Source organism: Eretmochelys imbricata, chromosome 1, assembly GCF_965152235.1.
Source record: "Eretmochelys imbricata isolate rEreImb1 chromosome 1, rEreImb1.hap1, whole genome shotgun sequence".
Classification (NCBI taxonomy): Eukaryota; Metazoa; Chordata; order Testudines; family Cheloniidae; genus Eretmochelys; species Eretmochelys imbricata.
Genome location: NC_135572.1, coordinates 342,288,125 through 342,304,285, shown reverse-complemented (window position 1 = coordinate 342,304,285; position 16,161 = coordinate 342,288,125). Strand labels below are relative to the sequence as shown.

The window sequence follows — 16,161 nt, the reverse complement described above, 5'->3', positions numbered from 1 at the left end:
TTGTATCAAGATATTATACAAGCTGAATTTTTTCATGTGCTATATTTGGGGGGGGAGGGGGGAGAGAAGGGGAATCCAAAAACTTCCATGCTATACAGAGACTTTCATGTTGAATAGCGTAGAAGTTACTTTCATATAGAATGTGAGGGTAGAGGCAAGAGGGTTAGCTGCAGTGTTACTTACTGCCATGAAAGAATTTCCAAACAAGAGAGTAAAGCAGCTTGTAATTGGAAGTTGTTTTCTTTTTCCCTTTAAACCAATAATTAGAAAGTACAATATTTCTAAGACAAAAAGCCTATTCTATTTTAGAAAAGAGCTAATGTTTACTGCATATTCATCATGGTACATTTAAATTATAGTTTTAATAAAATACATCTTTAAATCAAAGATGAAAGAAGTCATCAGTAGTAGGCCAGTGTACTCCACTCTTTTTTCTTTTTTTTCCCCTCTGGATGCTGGCTGGTTCATGCTGTTCAGATTTCCACAGACCATCTCATTTAGTATTGTTTTTATCTTTCCAGTACATATAAGCAAGAGACCTGGTAAGCCATAAAATAAAAAAACCTCGCATCCATCTAAATGTCGGGATGTTGATCAGCTTAGCTAGTCCATGCAGTTTTTTTAGTTAAGTTCAGGAAAGGTAGCGCAGCTGATGAAAGGTGGGTTTTGTTTTACTTTCCTGTTAAATGGCAGCATGAAACATGACACTTTTCTATCTTGAGCAAAGGAGAAAGCAAAACCTTTCTGATGAACTCTTTGCAGAACTCATTGGGCAATAAGCTGGGTCCAGGGTGAGTTTTCATCCTTGAAACTCTGTCTGGGGATTGGTGGGGGAAGCTCTGCTAGGAAAGTTAGAAATTGATTTTATTTAAACCTGGTGGAAATTGTTTGAACTTCCCACCTTTGTAAACATCCACATAATGCCATGAAAAAGTTCATGTATATTGCATTTTTTTCCAGTTATCTGTCTATACAAGTTTTTACTTGGATGAGGTTCCTAGAGGTAATGCAGCTCAGACACTCCGTGGTGCCCTCTCAAATTCGTGGGTCCTCCTGTTCCTACCTTTCTTATTTTCTTGTAGGTGCTTCCACTTATTAGTATTCACCTGTGCGTTGGCAGGTCTTTGCCGACGTTGTTTGCGATCCCTTTTCCAAACCTGTTCGCAGAACTCATCCATTGTATTGAGGTTGGGGTGGTTGATTAACTGCATGAAGTCTCTATACCAGACTTTCTGACTAGGGGTCATACTGTTGGAAATCTCTTTGGCCTTGGAGCCATCACCATCATCTTCTTTATGAAGCAGCTCTTCCAGGTGTTCAGTATCAATTACTTCCAGAGTCACTTTGAGCAGCGTTTGCATGAAGCCATGCTCCACGGCATGACAAAAGTAAATGCCGGAGTCTTTCCGCTGAAGGGTCCGTAGCAGAAGGCCCTGTTCTGTCCTGATGAAATGATCATCCACTTTTATCTGTGTTGGAGAAAAGGAAACATTTCAACAATTATCTCTTATAAATGTTCAGAACTTTTCCCTAACCATCCCTAGTTCCCTGGCATGTTGCAGGAAAACTTGGCATAAAAAAGCATATTAAGGGGAAAGAGCACCTGGTCCCTCTGTAGCTGTGAAAGGTTCCATATAGACATGGAAACACTCAGGAATCCTGGGAGGAAGAGAGTTTATTCCACAATCCTGTGTGCTGTGGGGCTCTGTGTGCAGTGGAACCTCTGTTAGTGGGGTTTGTGAGCAGGTTATGGGAGATGCAAACTGTGCAGAATCAACAGACCCACCCTGGATGATACCAGCCACCATGGACCAGGTGCGCCATGATCCCTGCTCTATACCATTCCTCAAGGTTGGGAAGGTGAAATCTGACCCTTTAACCCCCACCCTGGTGCTCCCCAGTACAAAGCCCTCAGGCAGAGGGAAGCATGCTGCTAGAAGAGAGGAAGGTATGAGGAAAGGACTACATATTAAGCCTAAAATTATGAAGTGCAATAAGCAGGCTTGCAAAAACTCACATTTGTGTAAGTGATTCAGATAGGCATGCTGTGTGTGGGTGTGTGCAGGCACATGTACGTGTGTACATGCAGATGTTAGAGAAAGTGCATCACACCCATTGTGTCATCCACTAAAATTGGATTCTAAAGAATGAAATACTTAACCAGCTAAGCAAACAAAGCAAATCAAACAATATAAAGCTCCTAATGTGACCAGACAGTTAGCATGCAGTTTGAAAACATAGTCCTTGGCTTCCTTGTTTGACTCAGGTACTAAGTTGCCTATAATTTTCATTCTTCACAAAAATGCAATGGAAGACATTATTTTTGTTCTCCAGTTTCAGGCAGAGCTGTCTAGCCAGCAGGGTAAAGGTTATTCCCTTAAAAATGATGTGATGATATGATCTTACTGGCTACGAGGATGTCTGTGTTTCTACTAATCCCCCTGAGCACCTGGGGGTACTATATATAGGAAACAATGTAATGTGGTAACTTCAGAAGGAGAAAAAACTCACTTTAAAAATTTCAGTGCTGTGTAGGAAGGGTTAGTCAACTCTTTGCCTTGGTGGACATTTCTTTAGGTGTGAAAAATGATACATTGATCACCATGGTTGTTTGTGAAAAAGCAAAGTGCCAGTGTAGTGGTCTCCATAAAGGCAACTGGTTTGAGATTCTTGGATAGTATGTGTTATGGAGGTCCAAACTAATAGTAATGCATTCTTTATTATTACTACTACTACTACTAATTTTATTTATTATTATTCAGAAAGCTTCACAATTACTGCTACGTAGTTTGGATTCAGTGACCAGCTTTGTCTAATAATTTCTATTATGTATTAATATAGGAGACCCAAAGAGAAGCCCAGCAAATGTTGAGAAGGTTGGAATGGGAACAGTTTGAACCCAGCCTCCTGGTGACATGTTGGCATAGTCAACTGAGCACAGAAGAGATATGGACGTGTTTGAGAGCAGCTGGGAAGGCAATTGGAATTTTGGAAAAGTTAAGGAAGCAGCTAGGGGAAGATAACTTCAGGAGATAGCTTTGGAATTAAATCCAAAGTACAGTTGGAAGAGTTTCCAAAGTTCTATCCACTCTGGTGAAAAAAACCCTTTAACAACAGTGATAATATAGAATAATACCTAGCACTGTTTCTTTATTTTTGTGGACCCAAGTTTCCCTCAAAACTCCCATTGCTTTCAATAACAGTTCAGCACACAAAAACGATGGCAGGACTGGGTAACATTTAGTTACTTGTTTGTTCTGCTGATGGAACATGAGCAGGTCTGTGCCTGTACGTCCACAATAGACATTTATTGCATCATGATGACTATCACAGTGGACAAACACTGATTTTTCTTTTGCATACTAATTGTAACACATCTCAGATCTTCTTAAACTCTACTGATTGTGTACAAGTCTTCTATGGTTCTTAATGAAAAAAACAAACAAACCACTATGCTTTCCTAGCCTTCAGTCCACTAACAGGCTTCTGGTCCCTCTTCCTGACTCTCCATCTGACTTACTTTTGAAGAGCCTCGCAAGATCCAACAGGTCTGATAATGTTCCTATTCGGCTGCCTGAATGCTGATCCAGTCAGATACTCTAGGGACTCTGTATTTAGAGGAACACAATGAAGTCTAGGTGAAATTCACCCCTGTGGAGAGAGCAAGTACCAGGCCACTTCACCATCTTAGTACCAATGAAGACTTACTGGATGGTTTAAGTGGGGTTTAGGTGTGAACATGCTTTGTGCTTGCCGTCTTCACAGGGGTGGATTTCACCCTCTCAGGAACTTATCTGACTGGAAAAACCTGGAGTGTGGTGATTGCACAAGCAGTGAGTGTTAGGAATCTGCAATATCTTGAAAGGTACTGGTGCCTTCAAGAACGGGTGTCTCTGAAGTGGAAACAAAGAGACAAAGTTCATCTCCTGATCTGAGCTCTTCCAAGGCTCAGGAGGGTTCAAAGCCAGGATGTCTGTTCAGCCCTATCTCAAGCTAGACATGTCTACAGTGAGGATTGCAGAAGGAAGGATCTGGGAGGGCACTTTATTCATTTAGGGCAAGCTATTTGGAGGGAGGGAAGAGACTGTGAAGGTTTCCTGTTGAGAAGCCAGAACAATCTTTTGAGGATTCATGGAATGAGGAATAATTGGGGTAATAAAAGAGATGAGATATCTTGTTAGAGTGGGCTGAAGGACAGGGAAAGAGAAAAGGTTCCATTTGCAAATTAAAACAAAGGCTTGTCTTGTTTAGGTAAAGGGCTGGGATTCAGGTGGATTGTTATCTTCAAGAACTCATGGAGGACAGGTGAGGTTTCAGAGGCCTGGAGAAGGGCAACATAGTATCTAGCTTTAAAAAGGGAAACAAAGGGGACACAGGGAATTATCAGCCCAACTCCGATGCCTTGAAAGATTCTGGAACAAATGATTAAATAATCAGTTTGTAAGCACCTACAGGATAACAGAGTTATAAGTAATAGCCGACATGGATTTGTCAAGAACAAATCATGCCAAACCCAACCTGTTTTCCTCCTATGACAGGGTTACTGACTTAGTAGATAGAGGGTAATCTATAAACGTGATATATCTTGTTGTGGGGTTTTTTTTAGTATGACTTTTGACACAGTCCCACATAACATTCTCATAAGCAAAGTAGTGAAATGTGGTCTAGATAAAATTACTATAAAGTTGGTAGAAAAACTGCTTAAAAGACCAGACTCAAAGGTTAGTTATCAGTGGTTCACTGTCGAATTGCAAGTGCCCATCTGGTGGAATCCCAGAAGGGTCTCTCCTAAATCTGATACTAGTCAATATTTTCTTTAATGACATGGATAACGGAGTGGAGAGTAGGCTTATAAAATTTGCAAGTGATACCAAGCTAGGAGGAGTTGCCAGCACTTTGGAGGGCAGAATTGGAATTCAAAACAACTGTGACAAATTGGATAATTGGTCTAAAATGAACAAGATAAAATTCAGTAATGACAAGTGCAACATTCTATACTTAGCAAGAAAAAATCAAATGTACAACTACCAAATGGAGACTACCTGGCTAGGCAGTAGTACTGATTAAAAGAATCTGAGGGTTACAGTGGATCACAAACTGAAGGAGTCTGAAGTGTGAAGTTGTGGCAAAAAAAAATGCAAATATCATTCTGGGATGTATTAACCACAGTGTCATATTTGAGACACAGTAGATAACTGGCCTGCTCTAGTAGGCACTGGTGAATACTCAACTAGAATACTGTGTCCAGTTCTGGGTGCCACACTTTAAGAAAGATGAGGACAAGTTGAGAGAATCCACAAGAGAGCAACAAAAAGTTTAGAAAACCTGGCCTATGAGGAAAGGATTAAAATAGCTGGGCATGTTTAGTCTTCAGAAAAGAAGACAAGGGAAACCTGATAACACTCTTCAAATATGGTAAGGGCTGTTATAAAGGGGATGGTGATCAATTATTCTTGTTGTCCACTGAAGGCACCACAAGAAGTAATCAGCTTAAACTGCAGCAAGGGAGATTTAGGTTAGTTATTACAAAAAAACCTTTCTAACTTTAAGGATAGTTAAGCACTGGAATAAGCTTCTAATGAAAGTTGTGGAGTCCCTGTCACCAGAGATTTTTAAGACCCAGTTAGACAGTCACCTATCAGGGATGGTCTAGATATACTTGATCCTGCCTCAGTGCACGGAGCTTGACTAGATGACCTCTCAAGGTCCCTTCCAGCCCTATATTTCTATGATTCTATATTGCATGTTGTTATGCTGTATGATTGAAACATGACCATTTATATCATTAATATTGCCACTGTTTGACAATTGCAACAACTCTACTACAAAGTATGTCATGTAAGGTATCAATAGAAAAGTTACAATCTATCAAATATGATTATCCTGTTTAAATCCATGTAACATCACCGTATCTGAAGCTATGAATATTGACTATCCACCTGTATTTCAAAAGTATTTGCTCTTGGGGTAACACCCACAAGGTAGTTTACATCCAATCTAGCCAGCACATTGTGAATGGACCATTCAAGTTGATGGCCTGTCATAAATATAAAGGGAAGGGTAAACCCCTTTGAAATCCCTCCTGGCCAGGGGAAAGCTCCTCTCACCTGTAAAGGGTTAAGAAGCTAAAGGTAACCTCGCTGGCACCTGACCAAAATGACCAATGAGGAGACAAGATACTTTCAAAAGCTGGGAGGAGGGAGAGAAACAAAGGGTCTGTGTGTCTGTCTGTCTATATGCTGGTCTTTGTCGGGGATAGACCAGGAATGGAGTCTTAGAACTTTTAGTAAGTAATCTAGCTAGGTATGTGTTAGATTATGATTTCTTTAAATGGCTGAGAACAGAATTGTGCTGAATAGAATAACTATTTCTGTCTGTGTATCTTTTTTGTAACTTAAGGTTTTGCCTAGAGGGGTTCTCTATGTTTTTGAATCTAATTACCCTGTAAGATATCTACCATCCTGATTTTACAGGGGGGATTTCTTTATTTCTATTTACTTCTATTTTTATTAAAAGTCTTCTTGTAAGAAAACTGAATGCTTTTTCATTGTTCTCAGATCCAAGGGTCTGGGTCTGTGGTCACCTATGCAAATTGGTGAGGCTTTTTATCCAACATTTCCCAGGAAAGGGGGGGTGCAAGTGTTGGGAGGATTGTTCATTGTTCTTAAGATCCAAGGGTCTGGGTCTGTAGTCACCTAGGCAAATTGGTGAGGCTTTTTACCAAACCTTGTCCAGAAAGTGGGGTGCAAGGTTTTGGGAAGTATTTTGGGGGGAAGGACGCGTCCAAACAGCTCTTCCCCAGTAACCAGTATTAGTTTGGTGGTGGTAGCGGCCAGTCCAAGGACAACGAGTAGAATATTTTGTACCTTGGGGAAGTTTTGACCTAAGCTGGTAAAGATAAGCTTAGGAGGTTTTTCATGCAGGTCCCCACATCTGTACCCTAGAGTTCAGAGTGGGGGAGGAACCTTGACATTGCCCATTAAAGAACAGTTAGCTCTCATAATGAACCATAGAAGAAGCTTGTCCCCACTGGGTGAGCATTTCTGTGGATGCTTTAGCCAGAATATTATGGCTGGTCCTAGGAATCATCAAGCCATATAAGGGCACGTGACTTACTCATGTGAACCTGGATTCCATTTTGTGCCTGTAATTTTCCACAAACCAAGACTAAAAGCACCCTCTCCATGTGGGAGAAGGTATAAAGGCCCTGGAAGCATCTCTATTTTGCCTCTTTCCTGTTCTGATCTCTGAACTATTGATTTACACTAAAAGGAACATATTGACTATGGCTGAGGACCAGAGACTGTACAAGCCAACCTGATCCAAGAACTTTGCAATGGTGTGTGTGTATGAGTTCTTTGATCATTTTAACTCTCCCCTCTTTCTTTTCTCTTATAAATAAACCTTTAGATATTAGGTATTAAAGGATTGGCAATAGCATGATTATTGGGTAAGATCTGAGTTATTGACCTGGCTATGACCTGGCTGATCTCTATGTGGTGAAATTGGTTTTCAGAAACCACTCATCACAGAGTCCAGTGTCTGGGTGTTGAGACACGGTTTGGTATGCCTAAGACACGGTTTGGTATGCATTTTTTACTTCTTTTTAACCAGTGTGGTGAGATAGACGTTTACTTTTGTTACTGGCTTGGCATAAACTAATGATAGAATAACCACCTGTTTGGGGAGTCTGCCCAATTTCTCAGCAGTTTGTCCTGAATCTGGTATTCGCAGCTGTGACTCATTGGGGCATGGTGACACACGTATTTGAATTCATGCTAACGTACCTCTTCTTTTCGGTCCTCATTTGGCTTCTGGAATTGCCAGTAAACTAGAGCACGCTGAGATTTTGGACTGCACTCCAAGAAAGTGCTGCTGTTCTCTACTCCGTAAATAATCTTTTCTTCCAGGCTCTGCCCACTTGGGTTATCTATAAGGCAAGAAAAGAAGGAATAAAAGCCAGTGCAAAAGAAAATGGTCAGCAAAGAAAATCCTAATTGTCATATTTATTTGCTCTTTCGGTAAATAGTTTCATTGCTCCATCTTGGAAAGATATTCCAGATTAGTAGATTGGTGTAGGTGGCAACAGTTAACCTGATTCACCACAACTGAGCACCTCTCACAGATATTTACACTCGTGTCAGGAATAAGAAAGCTTGTTGTGTCTTTATTAAGAGCTATAGCACTGAATTGCACCATAATCTATGGTGTATAAGGATGCCAACATTTTGTACCCACTTTGCATGGGTGTAAATGATTATACAAGTTCCCTGGACAGTGGAGAATCAGAGACTAAGACTGAATTAGAACTGGGTGTAAAACTTACAACAAATAGCACTTGCACTCTGAAAATCAAGTCCCCTTAGGGTGTCTCAAGTAGGCACCCTAAATCAATATCAGTTTGGAAAATCTTGGCCAAAGTTCCTATCTACACAAATATCACTGCATCTTTTTTTAGTCGAACCAAATGTAAAAACCTCAACGTTTGAAGTTAAGAAATTTCACGGTGAATATTTTGCACAACCCTAGTTGTTAGACATCAAGAAAAAATATCTAGGTCACAACAAGCATTTTTTATGACAAAACGTATGCAATGAGAACATTTGGGGTATAGTTTTAGAATGTCTATAATGATGCCTCCTGGGCTTTGTGATCACAATTCTTTGGAGCAAAGTAATAAAACATGAGGCTTTTTACAAGTACTAATAATGTGTTTAGATTATATAGCATTGCAGTTTGATGCAGCTGTTAATGACCAGGAATAATGTTTTTGAGGAAACAATCTTCAGTTAATCATTTCCTCTGGTGGTATAATTTATGGAAATGTAATGAGACGAATAAAACAGACATTATGGGGGGGAGGGGAAGAAAGAGAAAAGTTAAATAAATTACTTCCTTTTGTAACAACAATACTCCATGATATCCACCAACTTGCTGGAAATATCACATTGCTGTACGACTTATACAGCATTTGATTCTCCTCCAATACCACAGAGGCAGTCAGGCATCATATTTCAATGCTCCACCTTAGCTCTTTAAAATGTTATGGATTTAAGTGGCAATTGTACAATAATAATGGAGAATATATGGGGAGAAAGGGATTGGTCAGCTATTTAACACTGTTGATCTCATGGGGTTTCCTGTCTTTTTTTGCCTTTATTTGTGGTGGTTTCCATATTACCCTTTTTATCTTTAGTATAGGAAATCTTTAAAGAATCTGATTTTTTTTTAACCAGGGAAGAATGTATAATTAAAAACCTCTGCAAAGCAATCCTATGTCAAGGGCTATTTGATTTCACAATGTCTTTATCATATTGGCTGTTTTATTTCGCAAACACAGTCTGTTTGCTGAACTGCTGAGCTGAAGTTAAGAAAGAATACCATGGTTGTGGCTTATGTTGATACAGTAATCATATGTTTTTCCTTAATGACATTCAGCCCTCAAAATCCAAGTGGGGTAGGAGAGGAATTGGTGCCTACCTATTGAAAAGTAATGAAACATCAAATGGTCTATAAACACTAAACAGATAGAAAGTGTATTTCTTTGCTTTTCTCTGCTGGATTGTGAACCTTTAGAGCAAGCAAGTGGGGTGCTATGTAAATAAATGACTCAGTGAAGCAATTTTTTGGCTTCATCTGGAAACTGCACCATTATGGAGACTGTCTGAAGAGCTTTGGGCTGGAGTGGTGGTGGATCACCAGGGGAGACATGATGCGAGAAAGCAAAGAAAGGGAAGGAGTGGGAAAATTGAAGGCACCGAAGGCAGCCAAAAACACTGTTGTAGAGCATTGGGTTGAACCTGGGAGAAGTAGGGAAATGACAGAAATGTCAAGAAAGGGAAGGAATTGATAGTGTGTGAAGTGATCCTGTGTGTATAAGTGGAAATGATGGGATGAAACTTACCAGAGGAAAACTTAGGATGAATATTAGGAAAAAAGATTAATGGTGAGATCTGTTCTAGATTGTGGCACACTTTCAGTGATGGAAGCCCAATCACTGAGATCATTTAATTTCGGACATAGCCCAAGAAAATGTATTGTAGACAGTAATCTTGCATTGGCTGGTGCTGATCAAATAGGCCTTTGAAATCCAATTTCTATGATTCAGGGGTGCTGAAGGCAGGAAGGGTTGTAAGAGTCAGGTAGTATTGGGATAGACTGAATGCAAGAAGGTGGGTGAAATGATGGAGTAGCCAACAAAGCAGGATGCAGGCCTAGAAGTGATGGAAAAGCCTGGAGAGAAGCTGGGAAGGAAAATTAAAGGCTGGAAATTTCAGAGGAGCAGTTAAGAGAATCAGAAGGCTATGGAAGTCATGAAGTTGGCCATGAAATTCAAACCCAAGTCCTGTCAGAATGTCGCAATTCCCAAGGTGAATCTAATGACAAGATCAATTTACCATCCTGATAAATTGCCTTTAAATACATTACTTCTGACATAACAGAAGTGCTTAGAATGGAAAACTACTTACACAAAGGAGATTTTTCTATATACTGATGCTCCTCTACATAAGGCCATATTCGATGAGATGCTGTGAGTTACTGCTGATGCAACTAGCATGAGGAGAATGCGGATCTTTGTCCCCATTTAATGGCGAATAAAAAATATGAGATTAATGAATCCACTACAGGTGCCATAGGGGGACTTGTCCTTTAGCTCAAGCAGAAAGGTTCATGTGTTCAGGACTGTAAATCCTGGATTCACACCTTAATATTTGACCAAACGACTGGTTACATTGAGCATTAACAACTCCTTTTAATGAAAATGGAATTTGTGGGTGTTTGGCACTTTTCAATATTTGGTTCACAGTGCTCATGTTCTACTGTGGCTCTGAAATCAATTCCTCTACACACCCAAGAGATACGGTTGGTGCATAAGCTATCTGTATCCTGCTCTGAGCACATACAAATGGCTCGAACACTCAGAGTTCTCTTGGTGAAAGTTGCTCTGTACTGTCTTTGAAAAAGCTACAGGTAAAAGACTGTCCTTTTTAACACAAAAAAGATATTATCTTCATGCAGTTCCATGGCACAAAGAGGGAGAATCAATCAGTAGCGAATGCACAGGAATGCCTAGAGGCGCGAGTAGGTGGAAGGACCACCAGAGCACACAATCGTCATGCAGAAGAACCTGATTCTGCATCTGATACTCAACAGACTGTCATGTGCAACATGGAAAACAGCTTAGAAGGATTTTCCATAGAACCAAGTAGCTCAGTTGTACACTGTGTGACACATTTCCAGCTGCAATAGTGAGTGCATCTGGTAACATTCCATAGTTTAAATCCAATGCAATTTTTGTAATGTGACAACCTAGAAAGAGTCAGAATTCAGGTGGGAGAAATTTCACTTTAGATCAAACAACTGAAGCTATCCAGCATGTGCATTATTTTGAACTCAGTGTCTTTAAGCTCTAGTGCCTTGTGGAACTAAAGCTGGAGGACACTGTCAAGACATTTTAACTGTTTTTCTCTAAGTTAATGGTGTTTCTAATCACTTCCCACTTTGTTTCCTCATTGAATTTGACTTCATGAAGGGTATCTTGCTCTCAGCCTTTATGTGTCTCCTGTTGATGTATTTGAATAAGTGTTTATGAATACGACTTTGGATGATTAGAGTAGGTTTTTCCAAATGAAAAATACAGTACCACATGATTGCTTTCTAGTAGGTTGCTAGAATGGACAGTTAGATGGTGTTTGATAATGCCTTAATTCACCATCTGGTAAAATACATACCATAAAAAGTTGCAAATCGTTATTGTCCATATATTCTTGTGGATTGGGGGAAGTGGTAGATGTGTTATATCTTGACTTAAGGAAGGCTTTAGATACTGTCTCACATGACATTCTCATAAAGAAACTAGGGAAATACAACCTAGATGGAGCTACTATATGGTGGGTGAATAACTGGTTGGAAAACCGTTCCAAGAGAGTAATTATCCATGGTTCACAGTCAAGCTGGAAGGGCATATCGAGTGGAGTCCCATACGGTTTAGTTCTGGTTCTGTTCAATATCTTCACCAATGATTTAGATAATGACATAGAGGGTACACTTTCATAAAGTTTGTGGAGGATATCAAGCTGGGAGGGGTTGCAAGCAGGCCTTAAATTCAGGTGGAGCTATCCAGAGTGGAGCTCCAGTAAATATTTTCAACCACCCCTGGAGCTTTTATGGCATGTTAGAGGTTGTGGAGTGGGCTCTGGAAAGTACTCTATTTAAGCCTGGTTGCAAGAGCTTTGGAGGATAGGATAAAAATTCAGAAAGATCTGGAGAAACTGGAGACATGTCTGAAGTAAATAGGATGAAATTCAATAAGGACAAATGCAAAGTACTCCACTTAGGAAGAAACAATCAATTGCAAGCATACAAAATGGGAAGTGACTGCCTAGAAAGGAGTATGGCAGAAAGGGATCTGGGGGTCATAGTGGATCACAAGCTAAATATGAGTCAACAGTGTAACACTCTTGCAAAAAAAGTAAACATAATTCTTGGATGTATTAGCAGGAGTGTTGTAAACAAGACATAAGTAATTTTTCTGCTTTACTCCATGCTGATATGGCCTCAACTGGAGTATTGTGTCCAGTTCTGGGCACCACATTTCAGGAAAGATATGGACAAATTGGAGAAAGTCCAGAGGAAAGCAACAACGATTAAAGTTCTAGAAAACATGACCTATGAGAAAAAATTGAAAAAAACTGAGTTTGTTCAGTTTGGAGAAGAGAAGACTGAGGGGGAATCTGATAACAGGCGTTACATACATAAACGGTTGGTACAAGGAGGAGGGAGAAAAATTGTTCTCATTGATCTCTGAGGATCGGACAAGAAGCAATGGGCTTAAATTGCAGCAAGGGAGATTTAGGTTGGACATTGGGAGAAACTTCCTAATTGTTTGGGTAGTTAAGCACTGTAATAAATTGCCTTACAAATATGGTCGTGTAGGAGCTAAAGTTTTCCATTGTTTCATTTTTGAGTGCAGTTATGTTAAAAAAAAATCTACATTTATAAGTGGCACTTTTGTGACAAAGAGATGGAACTACAGTACTTGTGTGAGGTGAATTGGAAAATACTGTTTCTTTTGTTTATCTTTTTTACAATGCAAATATTTGTAATAAAAATAATATAAAGTGAGCACTGTACACTTTGTATTCTGTGTTATAATTGAAATCAATATATTTGAAAATGTAGAAAACATCCAAAATATTTAAATAAATGGCATTCTATTATTGTTTAACAGTGAGATTAAAACTGTGATTAATCAAGATTTTTTTAAATCTTACGATTAATCATGATTAATTTTTTAATCGTTTGACAGCCCTAGAAATAAGCAGTGTTAGTGCAATGTAATACAGCAATGTGAGCATAGATTAGTTGCTGTTATTATAAGGAGTTGAAGACACATGGGATCTTCAGGCATCTCCGCTTTGTATATCCCTGAAGTCTATTAATTGGTTTAACCAACACCAGCATCACTTATGTCACAAACCAACAGTGGACAATTTTCTCCAGCAGAGGGAAGTATCGTCTAAGTGTTCTTTTTCATGTCAAGCAAAAAGTAAAGTTTTCATTCTCTGAATGAGGATGCTGTGAAGTGTGTGGCAGAAAATTGGGTACCTGTGGGAAGACAGGTTTGTCTTCTGACATATAACCAGTTACTAAAACAAAAATCTGACCCCGGTTGAGGGAGGAGATTGGGGTAGACATATCTGGGGCCTGGGGTTAGCGGCTGGAGTTACGTGGGTCAAGGGGAATGGGGGATGAGCCACAAAATTGAACTGCTGGATGGGGTTGGTGCTTTTCTGTCCCACTGCCCCTCCACTATGTGCTAGGATGCTGGGCTGGGCCCTTTGCTCCTGGGACTGAGCCAGCCCAGCCCTGCCCCACACTGTTATGAAGAGATGGTGGCAGATTCGGGCTGCTGGGTGGGGACTACACAGGCTGCAGTGAAAAAGGCCTGGCAGTGGTAACACCATTCCCCAGGCCACTACGGCTGCCTCCCCAGAACCAGCACTCCCAGAGTCAGCTCCTTGGCATCCTTCCTCCCCCCCACAGCACCCCCAGAGCCACAGCTCCTCGGTTTCCCCTGTCCCCCACAGGCAGCATGCACAGAGCCCATGAGAGGCAGCATCACCCCCATGGGCTGGCAGCATTATCGGCCTGAGTTCTTGCACTGCTTCCATTGTCTATGGTAGGGGTCGGCAACCTTTGGCATGCGTCCCATCAGGGTAATCCGCTGGTGGGCTGCGAGACCTTTTGTTTACATTGACCATCCACAGGCACAGCCCCCTGCAGCTCCCAGTGGCTGCGGTTCACCGTTCCCAGCCAGTGGGAGCTGCGGGAAGCGGCAGTCAGCATGTCCCAGTTGGGGGACAAAATTATACCGAATGTGTTAGGACCAGAGGGGTGGGGGGATTTGCCTGTCTCTGTCTCCCCTTTGTGGCACCTCTACAACCAGAAACAAAATAAAGGGATTAAAAAAGTTTAGAAATCTTATCCCAGTTAAAATTAGACCAGTCTGTTTATATTACAGGAAACAATCCTTGTCCCAGGAATGAACTAGATGACGTAACAGTTCTTTTCCACTACAAGCATATACAATTCTGTGTCAGTATGGTTAGTTACATCACTATATATAGCAAAGAGCTAGGGTGTCACCTCTATGTAAAGCAACACGTACACTGACGATAGCAATGATGATGGCCAATATGATCATTTCCCATACAATATGTAAAGCTTGTTCCTATGTTACAATGTCAGGTGTATCAGAAACTTTAAAAAAGTTTGAATGTGTTATTAGCTTGCAAATAAGAGTGTACTGAATCCTTGATCTGATTATTACAGGCAGTCAAAATTAGGGTAATGACCAAAGGCAAGTTACCTTTTCATGAGTGGGCAGTATAGTTTCACTCCTGGTTCATACTTTTGCTTCCCACAGCAATCACGCACAGTCTGAACATTACATGCCTGTTGGTTGTACTTAAACAAAATATCTATAACTTACCATGATGCTGCAGGTCAGAACAGTGAGTGAGAGGATCTCCATTTCGGATATCTTGTCGTCTGGTACGCCTAAGAAAATCACATCAGAAAATGCTATTCACTTTCTCAGAGATGAAATTAAGTATTTGTGTTAGGTAAGCCAAAAAAGAAGGGCATTGTTATTTACAGTTATCTGGGGCATGCAACATTACCTAGAACATACCAGGGCAAGGAAAGTCATACTTTACTGCATTCTACAGCATTGTAGATAATAAAATTCTTCATGCTTCCAAATGAAAGCTTCAGTCATTGATAAATGCATGTGCATGTATAGTAAGCCCTCCTAAAAATACTGATTATGGGTAAATTCATCCGTCTGTTGAAATATAGATTAATAAGAGTCCAACATGTACAAAGTGCAGCATGTTTAATGTTTATTGAAAGTACAAGGAATTTAAAATGGCACCCTCTTGTCTACAAACGGAGATTACATCAAATAGCCCAGCTTCATCATCGGATTCTTCTAGATTATAGGCAAGAGGCTTACTTGGCAAACTACAATGTCTGATGGGGCAAGGCCAGATGGCTATAGAAAAGTAGTGGGAAATAGATATATTAGCTCCAGGCTAAACAAATCCCTGGTACCAGGATAAGTGAAATGGCAGCTGCTCCAGGTCAATTAAAACACCTGGGGCCAATTAAGAACTTTCCAGAAGGCAGGGAGACTGCTAGGTTGATTGGGACACCTGAAGCCAATCAGGGGCTGGCTGAAACTAGTTAAAAGCCTCCCAGTCAGTCAGGTGGGTGTGCATGTCAGGAGTTGTGGGAGGAAGTTGTGCTGTTGGAGAGACTGAGTAGTATACACCATATCAGGCACAAGGAAGGAGGCCCTGAGGTAAGGGTGAAGTGGAGCTTGAGAAGTGAGGGCTGCTGTGGGGGAAGTAGCCCAGGGAACTGTACATGTCATGTTTCTAAAAGGTCAGCTACCATAGCTGATACTATTAGGGTCCTGGGCTGGAGCCTGAAGTAGAGGGTGGGCCCGGGCTCCCCCCATCCTTTGCCCCCTGATTAATTACTGGGAGACAACAGAGACTGTGCAAGGAAGGATAACTTCTTTTCTCCTCCCCTCCCCTCGCCGGCTTATGATGAAAATGGCTCAGTAGACTGTGACCCTTGTCTCTAGAGAGA

The 16,161-nt window shown here is 40.7% G+C and overlaps 1 protein-coding gene across 1 annotated transcript in view; it reads right to left on the bottom strand.

Moving 5' to 3' along the window:
• Window positions 1-1,013: 1,013 nt before the first annotated feature.
• Window positions 1,014-16,161, bottom strand: part of SEMA3A (semaphorin 3A) — a 196,404-nt gene continuing 181,256 nt past the window's right edge. Inside the window, exons 15-17 of the mRNA XM_077807879.1 lie at window positions 14,996-15,063; window positions 7,788-7,930; window positions 1,014-1,469 (exon numbers count right to left, since the gene is read on the bottom strand). Of these exons, the coding sequence (XP_077664005.1) occupies window positions 1,014-1,469; window positions 7,788-7,930; window positions 14,996-15,063 (667 nt within the window). The remainder of the gene's footprint in view (window positions 1,470-7,787; window positions 7,931-14,995; window positions 15,064-16,161) is intronic.